Source organism: Myotis daubentonii, chromosome X (assembly GCF_963259705.1).
Source record: "Myotis daubentonii chromosome X, mMyoDau2.1, whole genome shotgun sequence".
Taxonomy (NCBI): Eukaryota; Metazoa; Chordata; class Mammalia; order Chiroptera; family Vespertilionidae; genus Myotis; species Myotis daubentonii.
Genome location: NC_081861.1, coordinates 137,238,176 through 137,255,632, shown reverse-complemented (window position 1 = coordinate 137,255,632; position 17,457 = coordinate 137,238,176). Strand labels below are relative to the sequence as shown.

At 49.4% G+C, this 17,457-nt stretch overlaps 1 protein-coding gene and 1 long non-coding RNA gene across 3 annotated transcripts in view; both read left to right on the top strand.

Annotated features, from left to right (window-relative positions):
- The window catches only part of LOC132224201 (uncharacterized), a 232,173-nt gene that overhangs the window by 117,886 nt on the left and 96,830 nt on the right, over positions 1–17,457 (top strand). The window lies entirely within an intron of this gene.
- Positions 1–17,457, top strand: part of WWC3 (WWC family member 3) — a 111,206-nt gene that overhangs the window by 65,659 nt on the left and 28,090 nt on the right. For both annotated transcript variants that reach the window (XM_059679301.1, XM_059679302.1), the window contains 5 exons: positions 2,561–2,690; positions 4,946–5,086; positions 7,566–7,639; positions 16,371–16,613; positions 17,016–17,105. In XM_059679301.1, the coding sequence (XP_059535284.1) occupies positions 2,561–2,690; positions 4,946–5,086; positions 7,566–7,639; positions 16,371–16,613; positions 17,016–17,105 (678 nt within the window). The remainder of the gene's footprint in view (positions 1–2,560; positions 2,691–4,945; positions 5,087–7,565; positions 7,640–16,370; positions 16,614–17,015; positions 17,106–17,457) is intronic.

Genomic DNA, 17,457 nt, shown 5'->3' with positions numbered 1-17,457 from the left:
GTGTGAACTAATATAAATTCAAAGTAAACATCATTACATAAAAGGGTACGGTCTTTTTTTTCAATAGTTTTATTCATTTCAAACGGACCGGATCCGGCCCGTGGGCTGTAGTTTGCCCACGGCTGTTCTAGGCACTATGCGGGTCTGCTGGTGGGGTGAAGCGCAGGCCCGCTGACCCCTCTCCCTGATGGGAACTGCAGCTGTTCCCAGCGTAGAACCTGGTGCCTCCGGAAACTGCTGGCTCCATCCCTGGTTTCCTGGTGGCTACGCTTAGGCTCTGTAACTGCTCAAGCCAGAGGGAAACCACAACACAGTACCAAGCTGGGATGACCAGGTTAGCATCTCACTGCAGCCTGAGCCGTGCTGTGTGTCTGTGGCTATCTGACTGGCATTGACTTTCAAGCAGTTGAAACAGTTTTGTTTAAGGCAGTCGAGTTTTCATTTCTCTGTGCCCGTGTCAGTGTCAGGGTGATCCATTTGCCGTCTTCATTGTGGAGGGGCCGTCTGACCTGCTTAGCAGGGGCTGTGGTCATTGCCTTGCGGAGAAGTCAGACTTTTCTGGCCTTGGGGCTTTTTTGTCTGGAAATGCTGTAACCCTTTTCTCCAGACTCCATCAGCCTATGTGGGCTGTGGTTTGTGACATCAATGAGCCGCATTGGGAAGCCTTTGATCAGAAGATGAATACAAGGAGACATTATTATGTAAATGAGTCTAGATCACCCCCCCCCCCCCCCCCCCCCGCAAGAAAAGTCAGGCCACTTCCTCGCAGATGTGAGATGGATGGCTTTTTGCTGCTGTCTCGCCTTAGACTCTCGGTTCTCCATAGAATAGCTGAAGTGGAAAAACACATGGCCGGGCCATGTTGGGATTTGGGGGTGTCACCATTTAATGTGTGGGGTCCCCTGGTGCGCCTGCATCCGCTCTCCGTGGAAGAGGCCTTGGGAGCAGGTTTCATGCGTGTTTGATTTGTAACTGATGGCAGCCGCGGCGCTGCTGCCGAGCCGAGCCCGTTTCCAGGGGGAGGGCAGGCTTCCTGCTTGCACTATTTGTCCTTCTCTGATTCCAAGGGCGCTGACAGCTCAGCTCAGCTCCGGTGCTGAGTTTTGCTGTGAGTTGTGACGCATGTGGCCAGGAATTTGTTAATGATAATAAAGTACCGGGGTTGGTGAATTATTGACTTTTTCTCCCATGAGTAAGTAGATCCAGCATCGTCCTCATAATAGTAATGGCCACACAAACATGACACGCCAGGCCTCGGCCCGGGCGGCCCTCTCCTCCCATCTTCGCCCTAAGGGGGAGAAACATGGTTAGTGTCTTATGTGTGACACGAGGAGACAGGTTTAAAGAGGCGAAGTGACCTGCCCAGGGTCCCACTGTAGAGCTGGCGTGTCGCTTGTCCTCCGTGGCCTGCTGGGGTGCTTCCGTGAGTGCCAAGTTAGGGCCTGTGGGCTGGCCGTTAGGACCCAGGTTTTCAGTCGACGTGGGGCGACAACTCAGAACCAGAGCTGTGCGGTGGTGGGGCGGGACCTGCAGCTCAGCTAACGACCTTCCAGAGGAGCGCATTCCATTTCTGGATGGAAGTATCCCAACTGCTTTAGCCCTGAGGGCTATTACGACTCAAGGCTTAGGTATGGCGGACGTGACAGAGGACATGCTGCCGGCCTCGTGTACTCAGGGGCGGGAGGGCAGCCAGAAGGCAGGAAAGGTGAGAAGGAAAGGAGGATGGATGAGAAGGAAGGAAAGATGGATGAAAAGAAAGGAAGGAAAGAAGGGAAGAAGGATGGGTTAGAAAGAAGGAAGGATGGGCGAGAAGGAAGAAAGGAAGGACAAGTGAGAAGGAAGAAAGGAAGGAAGGATGGGTGAGAGGTAGGGAAGGATGGGCGAGAGGGAAGGATGGGTGAGAGGGAAGGAAGGATGGGTGAGAGGGAAGGAAGGATGGGTGAGAGGGAAGGAAGGATGGGTGAGAGGGAAGGAAGGATGGATGAGAGGGAAGGAGGAAGGAAGTGTGAATGCATGGAAGGAAGGAAGGACGAAAGGTGTTTGGATTAAAGACAAGAATTGAGGAGGTGCGTAGTAGAGAGAGCGAGTGATTAATTAGAACCAAGATGACATAAAAGAAAGAGGTACATAGGGAAGACATAAGAGTCTCCAGCTTTTGTACAAGGCGCCATTAATGACAGTTCACTGCTCTCTGCTGGTTCCCACATATTCTCCCTGCACACAGATCCGCTGCATGTTCATTTAGCGCCCCTTTTTGACCAGGTGCTGGGGATAAGCGAGTAAGACACGACCCTCCTCTCAAGGAGGATTGAAAGCCTCAGGCAGGTGCTCAGCTGATGATCTCGTTGCCTTATCATTAGAGGCTCTCTTCACGGAGCGCGGCCTCTGCTGCCCTGGCGCAGGCCGTGTCCCACAAGGCCGCGCACGGGATCTTTCTCTCCCTTTGCTGGAACCCATTTGCACTGTTCCCCACCTTTCTGGGAAGCTTTGAGTTTTCTATGTTGTTTAATGGAATGGGACGATCTCGCATGGAGTGACAATAGTTTTCCCCTTTAACCAGGATTGACCGCAAGATGTCAAATACTCACACCACCTACAAGCTGGATGAGGCCCAGGCTATCATGAACGAGCTGCGGACCATCAAGAAGGCCATCTGCACAGGCGAGAAGGAGCGGCGGGACCTGATGCAGGTGGGAGGCGTGCGCCCCTTTGCCCACTCGTCTAGCTTTTCTTTATGTAGAATTTTTTACAATATCATATATTCGTGCCCACTTGTCTGCCTCCTTGTCTATCTTCCCTTTGTTTAGAATTTTAAAAATATTATATACTTATTATATGCACAGTTCATATATATCCAAAGACATACATGTATATATGGTATTACATATGCATATATATCTTTAATGTGTGTGTGCACATATATATTTAAAACAATGCATGCTAGTTTCCCAGGACTGCCATCACAGAGGACTGCAAACCAGGGGGCTGAGAACCAAGGAAATGGATTCTCTCAGAGGCTAGAGGCCACAGCCTGAAATCAAGGGGTTCGCAGGGCCGCGACCTCTGAAGGCTCTAGGGAGGCCCCTTCCTGTCCCTTCCAGCTTCCGGTGGCCACTGGCAACCCTTGGCATTCCGGGCGCGTGCCTTCGCTGTTGCGTGGGGCCCTCCATGTGTCTCTGTCTAAATGTTCTCTTCTCATGGGGACGCCGGTCCTGGGTGAGAGCACGCTCTAAGCCAGTGTAACCTCATCTTGACTTGACTCCATCTGCGAAGACTGCAGTGGGCTCAAGTTCGCGGGCCCCGGGGGAGGACTTGAACATGGTGTTTGGAGGACACAATTCAAGACACAGTGGGTGAAACAGTCATATTGCTCAGTAATCAAAATAACGCAGAAAGTCTCTGATAAGTCTAGCTCTCTCCCCCTTCTCTCACGGCCTGTAAGTACCCTTATTAGCGTGGTGCGGACCCTCGGCGTGTTTCTGAAGACACGTGACAGGGCGAGCACGTGCTCAGCGGCCCTCAGGGACAGCCGGGACTGTGCCTGCTGCCCTGCACGGCTCCCTCCCAGCATCGTGCCCCGTCCCCTTCCCCGTGTCTGTGCACAGCGAGCTGCTTCATCCCACGTGTCCTCCCCTGGCCAGAGCTTCAGCGATAAGGCTGGGATCATCGTAGCTTCATGTTGCTGTTTTTTTGCAACTTCAATTCTTGTTGTTCCTGTTGCTTTGAGAAAAAGCTGACTTTTTGCAAATGGATGCACACTGGTCTTTCTGCTCCACACAGGCAGGCACCGGTTGGCAGCCGCTGCTCCAAAGGCTTCCTTAAACCAGCGGTCGCCAACCTTTCGGACCTCACGGACCACCAGTGCTCCGCGGACCACCGGTTGGCGACCGCTGATCTGAGCGGCTTTGTTTTCTCGTACGAGCTTAATAATTCAGTCCCTTGCAGGACGCCCTGGTCTAGATCCAGCGCCAGCTGCGTTAGACCGCCCCTGGGCGTCCTGGCATCTGCAGAAACAGTCTTTTAAAAAATTGTAGAAAATCTTATTTCTCTTGAACTTTCACCCAAAGGGCTTCTATGTGCCAGAATACACACTTCCTCTAAGATCTGGCAAACTGGCGTATGTATGAGGTGACCTTGGACCATGTAGAATTATGATCGAAAGTCAGGCTGTGAAAACGTGTCAATATCATCTGGGAGCTGTCTTTGCCCCCGCGCGGTTTATGAAGATCTCAAGGTAGCATCCATCTCAGACTCCTTTACTGCTAGGACATGTGAGATGTGACTCCTTCCCCCACTTTATGGGGGCATAGTTCGCAAACACATTTGTCTAGATTTAAGGTGTACAATGTGAAGGTTTGATACACATATAGATTGTGAAATGATTACCGCCATAAAATTATAACACCCCCACCACCTCACATAGTTAACTCTGTGTGTGTGTGTGTGTGGTGAGGGCATTTAAGGTTATTCTCTTAGCTACATCAAGGCATACAGCACAGTTTTGGAGACTAAGTCACCTTGCTGTACATTACGCATGTTATAACTGGAAGTTTGTACCCTTTGACTGACATCTCTCCATTTCCCCTCCCCCTAACCCCTGGCAACCTCTATTCTACTTTCTGGTTCTATGAGTTTGAGTGTTTTCTGAGGGAATGCTTTTTTTTTCCCCCAAGAGTTTTGAAAAACAGTGAAAAGGGTACCACAGTTTTTCTCTGTATTGTTCACGCGCTACCAGGAGGACTCGATTGCTGTTTGATTTCAGTCACTGAGAGTTGTATTAAAGGTGCATGTCCTGGACATTTCTTTGAAATCCGATGAGAATGGGGTTGGGTGGCCAGCCCGCCAGTGGGGAAGCTGCCCACTGGACGCGGAGTGAAATGTCTGTTCTTAGCGGGAGAGGTGCACACCCACCTCTGTTACAAGTGGCTCGTTCATTCTGTTGCAGAGCCTGGCCAAGCTCACCGACGGCTTCAGGAATAACTTTTCTCTGACCGACCCGCTGCAAGAAGTCCCTCACCACCCAGGCGCGGTGGGCAACTCTCACCAGTTCTGCGACGCTGGGTCTCAGACCGACATCATCGGAGAGGTAAGTCACCGGGGAAGAATCGAGCAAGAAGGGCTGCTTTTGTGTGGTCATCTCTCATTGGCTTTCCTTTTCCACTTCCTCTTCAGAAATGTTCTGGCTTTTGTGCCATTCGATTGGAAGAAAAAAATATTGTTTCTCACATCCAGCTGTGAAGGTTCAGTGGCCTGGGATACACTGAAATTGCTTATTACCTATATCTTTGTGATTCGGATTCTTAAAAATGGCAGAATCCTTTTGAGAATTGAGTTTAGATGTCTCTTTGACAAACATGTGACTTTTTAGAGTATGGGTCAGCTAACTTTTCTGTATAAAGGTCCAGATAGTAAATATCTGGGGCCTTGCAGGCCATGCAGTCTCTGCCACACCTACTCTGCGGTGTTGTTATGCAAAAGCAGCCATGGGTGATATGTGAACTAATGGCAGGGGCTGTGTTCCAATAAAACTTTATTTACAAAAACAGGTGGTGGGCCGGATTGGGCCTTTGGGCCTTAGTTTGCTGATCTCTGGCTTAGACCAGTGAATCTCAAAGGCTTTGTGGCTGTGTCACCTTGGGTTCTATTTTGGTGCTATTTCTTATTCTAAAAGAATGTCAGGAAATGAAATTGAATTAAAATTAATTTTGTTTGGGACTTGAAAGAATTTCATAATACCCCTTTTTGATGATTAGTGAAACCTTGAGTTAGCCACACAAATAAAGGTGGCAGCCATCATTTGAAGCCACTACTTGAAGACACTGCTGCTGGAATGTCATTGAGTGGAGTGTGTCATTTGGTACAAATGGATAAACAGTTTATTCTGTTCCTTTGGGCTTGAAGATGAAATATCAATAGACTACAGATTGCCCTCCTCCATATTAAATAAAAAGAGAAAAAAGAAAGGGAAGAGCCATTGACAAAAACCTCTGGGTTTTAAATAATTGGCTAATATTTTGAAATTTTAGCAGGTAGTGCTTCTTTGAGGGGACTATACTATCAGCAGATAATGACTTTTTATGCCTTGGATGTCCTGGAGTAGCCCTATTTCATTATTCTTAAAAGTAGGATCAGACGTTTGAGGCCGGGCGGGCACCTTTGGTTTAAGGAATATGGTCGCCAGGAGAAGAATCTGTAAGTCAGAAATGTCTGGCATGTTTTGCCTAAAGATTTTGGCAGGAGGGAGGGAAAGAAGTTCAAGACTCCGAATTCCGTGAATAACTCGTTGCTGCTTATCACAAGGTTGGAATTAGAAGTGAGGGCCTCTGAACTGGCCTGACAGAAGCAGGACAGATGGGAGGCTCTCTGATGGCGCTCAAGGGTCGGGGAGAGGCTGATGACCCGGCGCAGCCACTGAGCGGGGGTGACTGGCTGCCTGGGTTGGCAGCTTCATGGCTCTTATCTCCATTTAAGTGGTTGTTTCCATCCCCTTGTGACGGGAGAGGGGATCGAGGTGCCAGGTTACCTAAGGTCACGTAGTCAGGGAGAGGCGGGCAAGAGTGTGAATCAACATCTCTGATCCCTGAACCCCTGTGCTCTCTGCTACATCATGTTGTTCCAGAAAAATACAGTTCACCCTTCATCAGTGCGGGTTTGAGCTGCACTTACATGATGTGTATCGATAGCTTCATCACTAATCATTCAAGTAGAAGAGTTTCAAGTATTTGTTGACATGAGGTTATTAAAAAAAAGCTTAATGGCCATACTATCTGGTCTAGTAAGGTCAGGCCTACAGATGGAGGTGATTTATTGAAACGAAGTCATGTGTTTTCAGGAAAGGAGAAGTAACCAAGGAGAGCTATAGTCGCCTCCCAGCCAGGCGTCTCTTTCCTTCCGTTTAGGGATTTGCTCACTTCAGTGCGATCCGTGTGGAAATATTTCAGCGCAGCTAGTGGTCACGGCAGAGCATGGCATTTCAGCTCTAACTCCTAAGGCGACGCGCCAGGCTCCGGCCATAGAACATTCGGAGTCCTGGTCCCTGCGTCACACAGCTAGTCTGTCATCTTAGATCTGGTGACTTCTTAGGAGAACAGCATTCTGTATTTATTAAGAAATGAGAGCATAATGGAGGGGGAAAGGAGACATAGGTAATACTTTGAACAATAAAGAATGAAAATCAAATAAAGAAATGAAAGATATGAGAGAATATACTGCCCCAAATGAGCTGAATTTTTTTGCCTTTGTATCAGTTTTTACCAAGTCATCCCATATTTCCTTTAACACGTAATTTGTTGTTTAGAATTACACAACAAATGAATATGCGTTCACTGTATCAAAAACGTTCACCACTGTCGGGAAAGCAAACATCTTCCCAGCCCCCTCCCAGCGTCACTGCCCGTGGTGGCTGCTGGGTAGGATTTGGTGTGTTTCCTTCCAGGCCTTTGGAAAATGGAAACTGGAAGATGAATCACGATAGCCTTCATTGTTGCTGAAAGTTGAAATGAATGGTCTATTTTAAAAAGATGTTTCTAATATGCTTTCCTTCCCCCCCCCCCCCACCTTGGAAGTTTGTCTTCGACGATAAAACAAGACTTGTGGACCGTGTCCGGCTGAACTGGCAGTACGAGGAGGCCAGGAAGAGGTAGGCCGCTCCTCTGCGCGTCCCGCTTGCTACCCCTCCTTTCTCTGCAGGGAGACTGGCTGCAGCATTCCCAGGTGTGACTGCCCACTTATTTGGAAAGCACAGTCCGACAGAATAAAAAGTAAAACATCTCCATTTCTGTGTAGCTTCTGAATACATTGACCAGACTTCACGTGCATTTAAAATGGTGACATTCTCAACATTGCAAATAGGTATAAAGACATGATTTAATAAAAATACAGACTTTTTCAGCTTTCCTTGTCCTCTTGGGTAGTTCAGAACTTTCTACCTCCCTCCCTTCCCTCCCTCCCTTTTCTCCTTCCCTTCCTTCCCCCTCCTCCCCCGTTTCATCTGAGCAGCAGCCCCTCAGACCAGGTTAAGCAAAATGGTTTTCTCTCTTCACATGCGGCTTCTAACTCTATAGGTTAATGGGAAAAGTCACACATTGTGGGTTGAAAGATGGTTCAGTAAGGATTAGGTCCACGGGTGATAGCAGGACCCAACCCAGTTCATTTTGACGGAGAGAAGGGACAGGCGGGTGTTTCTGTTAACCTGTGTTGTAAATCACCTGCCTCCTGAACATCGAGACTTGACCTTGTTTGTGCATTTCCAAGGTTGTCTTTCTTCTCCCCCCTCCCAGCCTTAGCCACGGGGCACGGGCAGGATGGAGAGGCCATGTGTAGTCGCCACCAGTGACACCGGAGTTCAGGGCGTCACCTCACCCCTGCACGGTCCCTGCTTCCAGTGCTGACCCTGCCCTCGCTTTCATGCCCTCTTTTTAGAAACTCTCTCTCTCTTTTTCATTCTGGAAAGAGTCTTAAAACCAAATATTTTCGAGATATATGCTTCGGAAAAGCTATAAAGCGTATCTTTTTAAAGTTATCTTGGGGGGTGGGAGAGGAGGCGCGGCATGCCCGTGGGTGCAGGGTCCTGTCCGGGAGCTCAGCGTTGGGCTTGGGCCGGCTCGGTATACTGTATCATTCATGGAGGTCTGCAAACGCACTTTGTTGCCTTTTTCTAAAATGTAAAAATAGCAACAAAAGCAGATCATCTGACTCCCCGCTGGAGGGCCGGCTGGGGCTGACATGGGCCTTTGTTCGCCCGCCCGGGTGCTCTCCCCGCTCTCCCCCATCTTCCCGGCTTTCCCCGAGGTGTTGGTGGGGGGCTTCCCATTCCTACGTGGAGCTCGGCCAAGCCCCAAGCCGGGGCGACCGCGTGCTTATCTGGGAGCTCAGATTCCCCGCGGCGGCTCCTTCCTCCTCCGAGCTGCTGGGCTTGGTCAGGGCGACTGTCCCTCCGGAGCGCCCCGCGTGTCGGCACACGTCCCTACTGGAGCTGCACACTGTGGGTGCTGGAATGTGCTGTGTTGTCCAAAACGCAGACACTAGGTGGTTGCTGCACTTGGGAGCATAATTGTTACGTGTTTTGCTGTGGCATTTACCAAACATAGCAAGTGATATCGTTGTGTTCTAGAGCTGGTGTGCAGAGAGAACGCATTTGGGTAAAAAGTGGAGAATTTGAGAAAATAACTCAGGAAGACACCGCCCTTCCCCAGTGTCTGTCCACTAAGAGCAGAGTTTCAGGATCGCATGGGCTGTGGCAAAAGACACTGCACTAGAGTGGGGTCCTGGCCCAGCCTTTCTTTTCTTTCTTTTTTTAAATATATATTTTTTATTGATTTCAGAGAGGAAGGAGAGGGAGAGAGAGAAATATCAATGATGAGAGAGAATCATGGATTGGCTGCCTCCTGCACTCCCCCTACTGGGGATCGAGCCCTCAACCCGGGCATGTGTCCTGACCAGGAATTGAACTGTGACCTCCTGGTTCATAGGTCAATGCTCAACCCCTGAGCCACACCGGCCGGACTTGTCCCAGCATTTCAACCTTTGTGGGACAGTAGGGGCTCCTGAGAAAGGCCTTTCGGGGCTGCACTGGCAACATTTAAAAAGCAGGGATACGTAGCACAGATGTCCAGGGGAGGAGCATTTTGGCTGTGGTAGGCGGCCACCAGGGGTGCTGTTCCCCATCCTACACTGCACAGGACGCCCCCACACAAAGGATGGTCTCCCCCAGATGGCACCAGTGCCCAGGCTGAGGACCCCTGCGCTGTGCTGCAGGGTTGTGACATCTTAGCGGGGCCATCCCTGGGTGATTTCCAGCAGCTGGCTTGTGTGGGTGACCCCCGTAGCTTCACCCCATAGCGACACTGCTGGGAAACTGGGAGACTGTACTTCTGCTCAGCACCTACCCTGCTCCAGGTGTTTTGAAGAAATTGTGTTCTTCGTGTGGTGCAATCACATGAGGTCTTTAACCTATTCGGGAGATAAACTCCTTCACAACTAATGGAAATATGGAGCAGGGATACCCTGGTTGTGTATGGGTGTGTGTGCACACATGCACATACATGCACACATGCCAGGGTATATATGCATGCTTGAACACACACAACACATTCATGTTTACATATATACATGCATATATGCACATGCATTTTCCTTATTTTTATTGCATAATCATACATGCATGCACTGTTTTTGTCAAAGGCACAATCAATAGAGAGCATCCACTTTGCCCCTGTTTTACCCCCCTTCCACTGTTAATGGCTGAGTGCGGAGCCTTGCAGTCTTTCATGTAAACATGGAATAAGCTAAGGCCACTGTAGCTGTGCAAAGGAAATTGCACAGCTTCTGTAGTGTGATAAGCACCCCTCCTTGGATGGACAGCTAGATGGCTGCAGTTTTCCCTTTTCACAAGCAGAGCCCATCTGTTAACGGGCCAGCCTTGCGATGGATGTCTGGGTCTAGAGACACGTGTATTGACAGTTGTAAAAGACGTCACCAAATCGCCTTCCGAAATGGCTTACCCGCTTTACACTGCCACCGACGGGATCAAGCGTCCTGGTTTCTGTATCTCCTTAGCACCATTAAATATCATCATTCTATAAATCTTACTAGCGTAATGGGCGGAGACATTTTCTCCGTTGCCATGGTGACAACGGTGCGGTTTCGCACTGGTGGTGCAGCTAAGCATCGTTTTTGTGTGACTTTGGCTTATTGAGATAACCGTCTGAATTTTTTTTCAGACAAGTGATCCTTTCAAAGCATGTGATCCCATCATTCCTCTGTTTGCAGAGGCTCTCAAGCATCCATGGGTGATTTTTGCCCCCAGAGGACATTTTTGTTTGTTGTGGCTGCAGGCACCAAGTGGGTGGGGCCCAGGGATGCTGCTAGACAACCCACAAGGTGCAAGACGGCCCCAGAGCGAAGACCCAGGTGGCCCAGGCATCAGTAGCGCCACAGCTGTAAAACCTTCCTCTTGTCTTGCTCCTGAGTCCCTACTGTGTGTGGACAACATGGGCCTGGAGGAGCAGGTGGTCTGCTGACCCGGAGCATTAGCCCACTGCCCGGTCCTGCTCACTCGCCTTGCTCTAGCCACGTGGGCCCCCTCGCTGTTCCCAGACATGCCGGCCTCAACGCTGCCAGGCAGACTGCTCACACAGTGCCTGGACCAGGCGGAATAGCGGTGCCCCGAGATGCCCATGTCCTAATCCCCAGAACCTGGCCTGTGTTGCTCTCCATGCAAAACCTCCTGGGCTCTGCCATTTCTAAACCGGGAGAAGTTTCTGCATGTGTGTACAGCTTTGCTTGTGTATCTAGAGGTGAGATTTTTTTCCAGAGTTGGGAAATCATCAAAATGCAGTGTTGTGGCCCGGCTGGCGTGGCTCAGTGGTTGCAGGCTCGATCCCCGGCATGGGGCGTGCAGGAGGCAGCCCATCCGTGATTCTCTCTCATCATTGGTGTTTCTCTCTTTCTCCCTCTCCCTTCCTCTCTGAAATCAATAAAAATATTTTTTTAAAATATGGTGTTGTGGACAATGAGGGGTTTCATATGTATTTGAATTGAAAGGATGTTGGTGGAAGTGGAACTCATCATTGCAAATGGTAGTACGATTTCTAGAGACTTCTCCAGACCAAACCACCCCTGTCATGACTAGTTTTGTGTTTTCAACTCCAGTCATGTGAGATGTGTCCAAATAAGTGCCTCTTCCTTCCCCTGCAGGAGCGCCGTCTTGGGCCTTATGATAGGGATATTGGTTAAACTTTATTGGTTAAAAATTTTGGAATTTTTCAAGGCCAGTTTGGAAGAACAGGTCTCCTGGAAGCAATGCCGATGACGCAGATGGCTCCTTATTTTTAACCTAAGAGCACTTGTTCCAGAACTGTGCACAAACTGTAGCTGTTGCCATAGAAACGCGCGCAGTCCAGATAGGAACAAAACATTCGGCCCATCCAGCTTCGCTGTGTTTGTTGCCAGGATGGGTCCTGCTGTTCATCCGTTGTCAGGAATGAGTGTGGTGTGAGGATTCCAGTGGAATTTGATCAGTCGCTTGGATTTTTCTTCATTTCTCAAGTGACTGTGTCTCTGGGTTGTGGGGGTGGAGCTTGGCTGTGAGAAACAAAAGCAGGCGTCCCTCACGTTGTAGCTCCCTCCTCCCCATTCAGGCCGAGAGGAGGCCTGCAGACGGCCTGCTTTTCATTTAAAGTTGTGGCTCTGAGGATCTGTAATTCAAACAGGCAAAGATGTGAGGGCAGGGAGGAATGCTGGGCTATCAGTAGACCCTTACGCCGCACATTCTAGATCCAGACTTCTCGAATTTCCCATGTAGACTAAGGAGTTGAGCTGAGTGGACACTGGCTGATCGATATTTAGTTCAAGAAGCTGAAGTGATCTCATCATTCCTCTTAGATCTCAGCTGAGATGTTCTTGAGCGCTTGCTTTTCATTTAAATGGATATTGACACAAAGGAAACGAAGGAGAGCGGACTTAAGGAGCCTCAGATCTGTGGCTGTGACTGACATCTGATGGCCGCGGCTCGGCTGATGCTGCTCTGTCACGTCGCATCACGGTCGCGTGGGACCGTGGCTTGCCTGTGCCGCCACTTGCGTTCTGAAAGCGGCCGAATGCCTGGAGGTTACTCTGGATATGTTCAAATGCCTCAAAGCTGTGTAATACAGAAAGTGCATTTTTTTTTCTTGGAAAAATTCAAATCCCATTTAAGATTTTCATGTGAATTGTGAGGGTCTGAGCAGCAGCTGCAGCATAAATGCGGTTTCCATTCATGGTTTCCTGGTGCTGGGTTGTAACCGAAAAGGCATTTGGGCCAAAATACGAAAGGAAAAGCGAGTCCTACTTCACTTCTGTCCACGTTGGACCTGTTCGGGGAATCGAACTTGGAAGTCACATAATCAGCATGAAACACGAATGCTGGACGGAGGCTCGCCTTTCCTCTCTCTCTGCCGTGAGCATAGGGACACAGATTTTAAAGCTTCTAGAGGCATTTGTGAGAGGCTATACATAGGCCGTACAATGTATTACCTATCAAAAGCGGGAATCAATAAAAAACACAGTTGACTTGCAGGGAGAAAAAAAATCCTCGCCAATTTGAAGTTGCGCTCAGTTCTCTTTAAAAATGAACTTGGAAAAGTTTCTTTTTTGTAAACTTGCATCATGACCTCAGTTTGCTTCCATGTATTTAATTTCACTGAAGTGATTTTCAGAAAAGAGGCTTTCTGGAAAGTTTCTGCTGTGTTACCCAGAATCGGATGATGCACTTGCAGGAGGGTTCCGACCCCGGGTCAGTTGCTCGGTGTGGATGTGCAGGGACGTGGGGACTGCGCAGCCGTGCTCGGCCCCAGGCGGGCCTGTTTCCTCCAGTTACCCTGCCACACTCGGCTGCTCCCGGGGTGGCTCGTTTCCAGGCCAGCAGCGTGGTAGACAAGGCGTATTGTTGTTAGGGCAAAGCCGTCTTGTCCGTCTCTTGGCGAATGTACAAGGGATCATCGAAGGAATCCTTCTAGAGCGTTTGGCTTCCAGGGTAGACAGACAGACACATGTGCCTCCCGACCTGGCTGAGAGCAGGCCCCCAGTGGCTGCGTCCAGAGTGTGGCTACAGGGAAAGAAATCGCACTATGCAGCAGATGCCAGTATTCTTCTAGACTCACGTACGGCTCTGAAATGGACATGCAGTCATTCGCATCATTGTGAAATGGAATTCGTTTTTGAAAAGCACGATTCTTAAGCGCAGACATGCTGGCCTAGTGTTCGGCACAGCCCAAACAGCTTTTCCAGATGTGCTGCAGGAAGTCAGCTCCATCCAGATTTTGTTTCTGCTCCTGAGGTCGTCCCTCAGCGTGTGTCTTTGCATGTCTTTCTCGCCAGCTGTGGAAAGTTATGGTACCGTGTTGAAGTTGGGCCACGGTACTACTTGTTTAACGCCCACGGTGGGCAGAACTTTTGAAATTTGCCCTTTGCCTCTCCTCCCTCATATAATTCCCTTTATCTGCCTCATTTTCTTTTCTGATAGTGGTGTTCCTTGAGGTTTTCTGGGAAAGAGTAGGATTATCTAGCTTGCTTCTTCTGCCACTCTCAGCAACGAGAATCCTTGTAGGCATGGCTGCTAACCTGGAGCCAACTCAAATGCAATCTTTTAAAATATAGATATAGATATAGATATAGATATATAGATATATAGATATATAGATATATAGATATATCTCTCTCTATATATAGATAGATAGATAGATATCTTTATTGATTCCAGAGAGGAAGGGAGAGGGAGAGGGTGACAGAAACATCAATGATGAGAAAGAATCATTGATCGGCCGCCTCCTGCACGCCCCCACTGGGGATCGAGCCCCGCAACCCGGGCATGTGCCCTGACCGGGAATCGAACCGTGACCTCCTGGTTCATAGGTCGATACTCAACCACTGAGCCACGCCAGCCGGGCTCAAATGGAATCTTGATCCCATGTATAAACCTCAGAAAGCTCAAAAGGCCTGATTCTCAAATACGCCTGCTTTCAGTGTATGCATATGAATTAGTACATCTTCCAAGGCGGTGCTGACTTCAGCTGGGCTCAGCTAGGCTTCCTGTGGATCCACTAAATGAAATGGAAAGTTAGGAGGACACAATGGGTTTGCTCATTGTTCCTCATCTCTTTTATATTTATTCCTTACCTTTGACTTGTCTTGTTCTATGGTAGAATGTTCCAGAAATTTCATTGGGTATACTGTCTGATTTGGCACTAGTTTATTTGGGGGTCTGCCTGGGGTATATTTTCCTTGGGCATCGGTTATATGACTGCCATAAGTTTTAATTACACTAATTAGACATCGGTGGATGCCTAACCCCAGTTAGATTGCTAGCTCTATTCAGCTGCCTCTGTCATTAATTTTTTCAGTGACATGATCTGGCGCCATTTTCCAACATATTCTCAGGAAATGAGTTTTAAGTTAGAAAAGAACGTGTCTAATAAAGCTACTGACATTCAACTATTTTCTTTACCGTATCGGGCAGTTGGATGTGAGCAAAATGTGTCCATTTAAACTATTACCTGTCTACTGTGAGTTTTCTCATTGGTTTGGTACTTGAAGAAGTCTTGCCTGGTCAGGTAGCCAGGTGACGGTCCCCATGTGCATGTCTAGTTCAGGAGGAGCCCTACTTGGTACAGGGCTGGCCAGCACGTCAATTGGCGGTACCTGCAGGGAGCACAGTGTTGAGAAGGATTCTGAAGTCTGGATCCCGCAGGCAGGATGCCAGCTTTGAATAGTGACACAGGCCCTGGGCACGGGAACTGGGAGTCCCAGGAGCATGCCTGCCATTCCCATTTTTGTGAGGATCGTCACATCAGTGTATAATGCAAGCCCCTGAGAGCCCCAAGGCCAGTGAACATCCTCCAGACAGCCAGGCTGCCAGAAAGCAGAGGGTATCAAACATAAGTGGGCATCGCCAGGTGCATGAATTTTGTGCACCGGGCCTCTAGTAAAAATATTTTAAAAATTCTATTTCTGCATTCAAAGTATACTCTGAAAATACAAGCCACATCTATTTCATGTAATCTGCATTTGCCAACAACCCCAGGACACAAAAACTGATGCATTCTGTTTGCTGGGCAAACGTGGACATTTAGGTGCATGGAAAGGGACAACAGAGTCTGTATTTTGCACCTTGAGGCTGATGGTGCTGACACATTCAGTGTGGCTGATTAGCTCATGCCATGCTCATGCCCACGCTCACTGGGGCCGCCTCCCGCCCCCCCCCCCCCCGCCCCGCATCTGCTGGCGCGTGCGTCCACTGCTCCATGCGGTCAGCTTTTGGTGACTGTCTGCTATCTGCATGGCGTTTGGAAGTTCACACACAGTCAAGGTCCCCAGGGCAGGAGAGAGCTCACAAAGCCCCGGGCTCCTCCCTCAGAAGCGCTGTGATGGGTACACGTCTCCTGTGCTTTCTCAAGGCAGGTGTCAGCAGCTCGGCACTGCTGCGCAGGCAGGAGCTGGAAGGCCCGCCCATGTGTCCAGTGGTTTTAGCGGGTGGTGATGGGAGGTGGGGAGAAAAGAGCCAGCTGCCTCCTGCCCTGGGACAGGACCGCGCAGGAAACCACAAGTCCGAAACCACAGAGCACACGGGTGTGGGGAGGGCTGCAGCCTCCTGTCAGGTCGTTGACACAAGCCCGATGTGCCAGACCAGGGCAGATAATGCAAAGGACTCACACATCACTTTTTTTACACATCATTCCCCGATTCCTCACTGCTGCGACTGAAGGGTCACTCACTCTGTGCAACCGTGCAGTGTTTACTTAGCAGAGTGAGTTTTTCGAATCAGTGCTTGGTGCCGAGAACGCGCGAAGACAGTTTTGTAAGTTCGTGGATTTCTCTGTTTCCGTTTCTTGCAGAGTCTCAAATATCCAGCAGCAGCTGGCGCAGCTCGAGAACGAGTCGTGGCCGGGCATGGCCGAGGCCGACCGGGACCGGCTGCAGCTCATCAAGGAGAAGGAGGCCCTGCTGCAGGAGCTGCAGCTCATCGTCCAGCAGAGCCGGCCGGCGGAGGACACGGCCCGCCTGGAGGAGGAGCGGAGGCGCCTGGAGGAGGAGATCCAGCGCGCGCGGGCCACCTCCGTGCAGGGCGCCACGGAGAGGTGGGCTGGCCTCGCCATCCAGGCGCAGCCCTGGCTGCCAGTAAAGAACCAACTCGCAAAGCGAGGCTCTTGGTTAGGGCAGCTACTGCCTGACCTGCTTCCTCCCCAAGCAGAGAAGGTGGAGGGAATGTGTGCCTCCCTTTCTGTCCACCCACCTGTCCACCCACCCACCATCTACTGAGCTTCTGCAGGGCATTAGGCACTTGTCAGGGTGACAGTGGTACACTTTCAAGCAAGACAGGGGCAGTCTCTGTTATTTGGGCATCTAGGAATTAGACGTGCTTTAAAGAATTGAGCCATTTGAACTGAAATCACTGTGGGGAATTTATAGTTGAATTTCTTGTTAGGAAAATATACTCGCTGTCTTTGAAATCCACCAATGGACTGTTCTCTTACCCACAGGATTCTACTTCAGGAAAAAAGAAATTGTCTGCTTATGCAGCTGGAAGAAGCTACTCGCTTAACATCCTATCTCCAGTCCCAGTTAAAAAGGTAGGTGCCTTTAAACGAGAAAGCTCCACTTCATTATCAAGTTAAAGGTAAGGTGCCTTTAAACGAGAAAGCTCCACTGCATTATCAAGTTAAAAAGGTAGGCGCCTTTAAAAGAGAAAGCTATCCTTCACTACCATGTCATGAATACCATGTTATAATGACATGTCCGTGAACTTCACAGTTCCTTCAGCTTGGTTTTCTCCACCAGAACTTAGAACCAGAGGGGTGTAAAAGACAGAAAAGTGGGTACATTTTGTTTTTAAGAGGAGCTGCTAATACATGATTCAAGGCATATGACCTAACTTGGCTCCAAAATAACAAGTCTGAAGTCAAATTTCTCCAAGGATTTTGT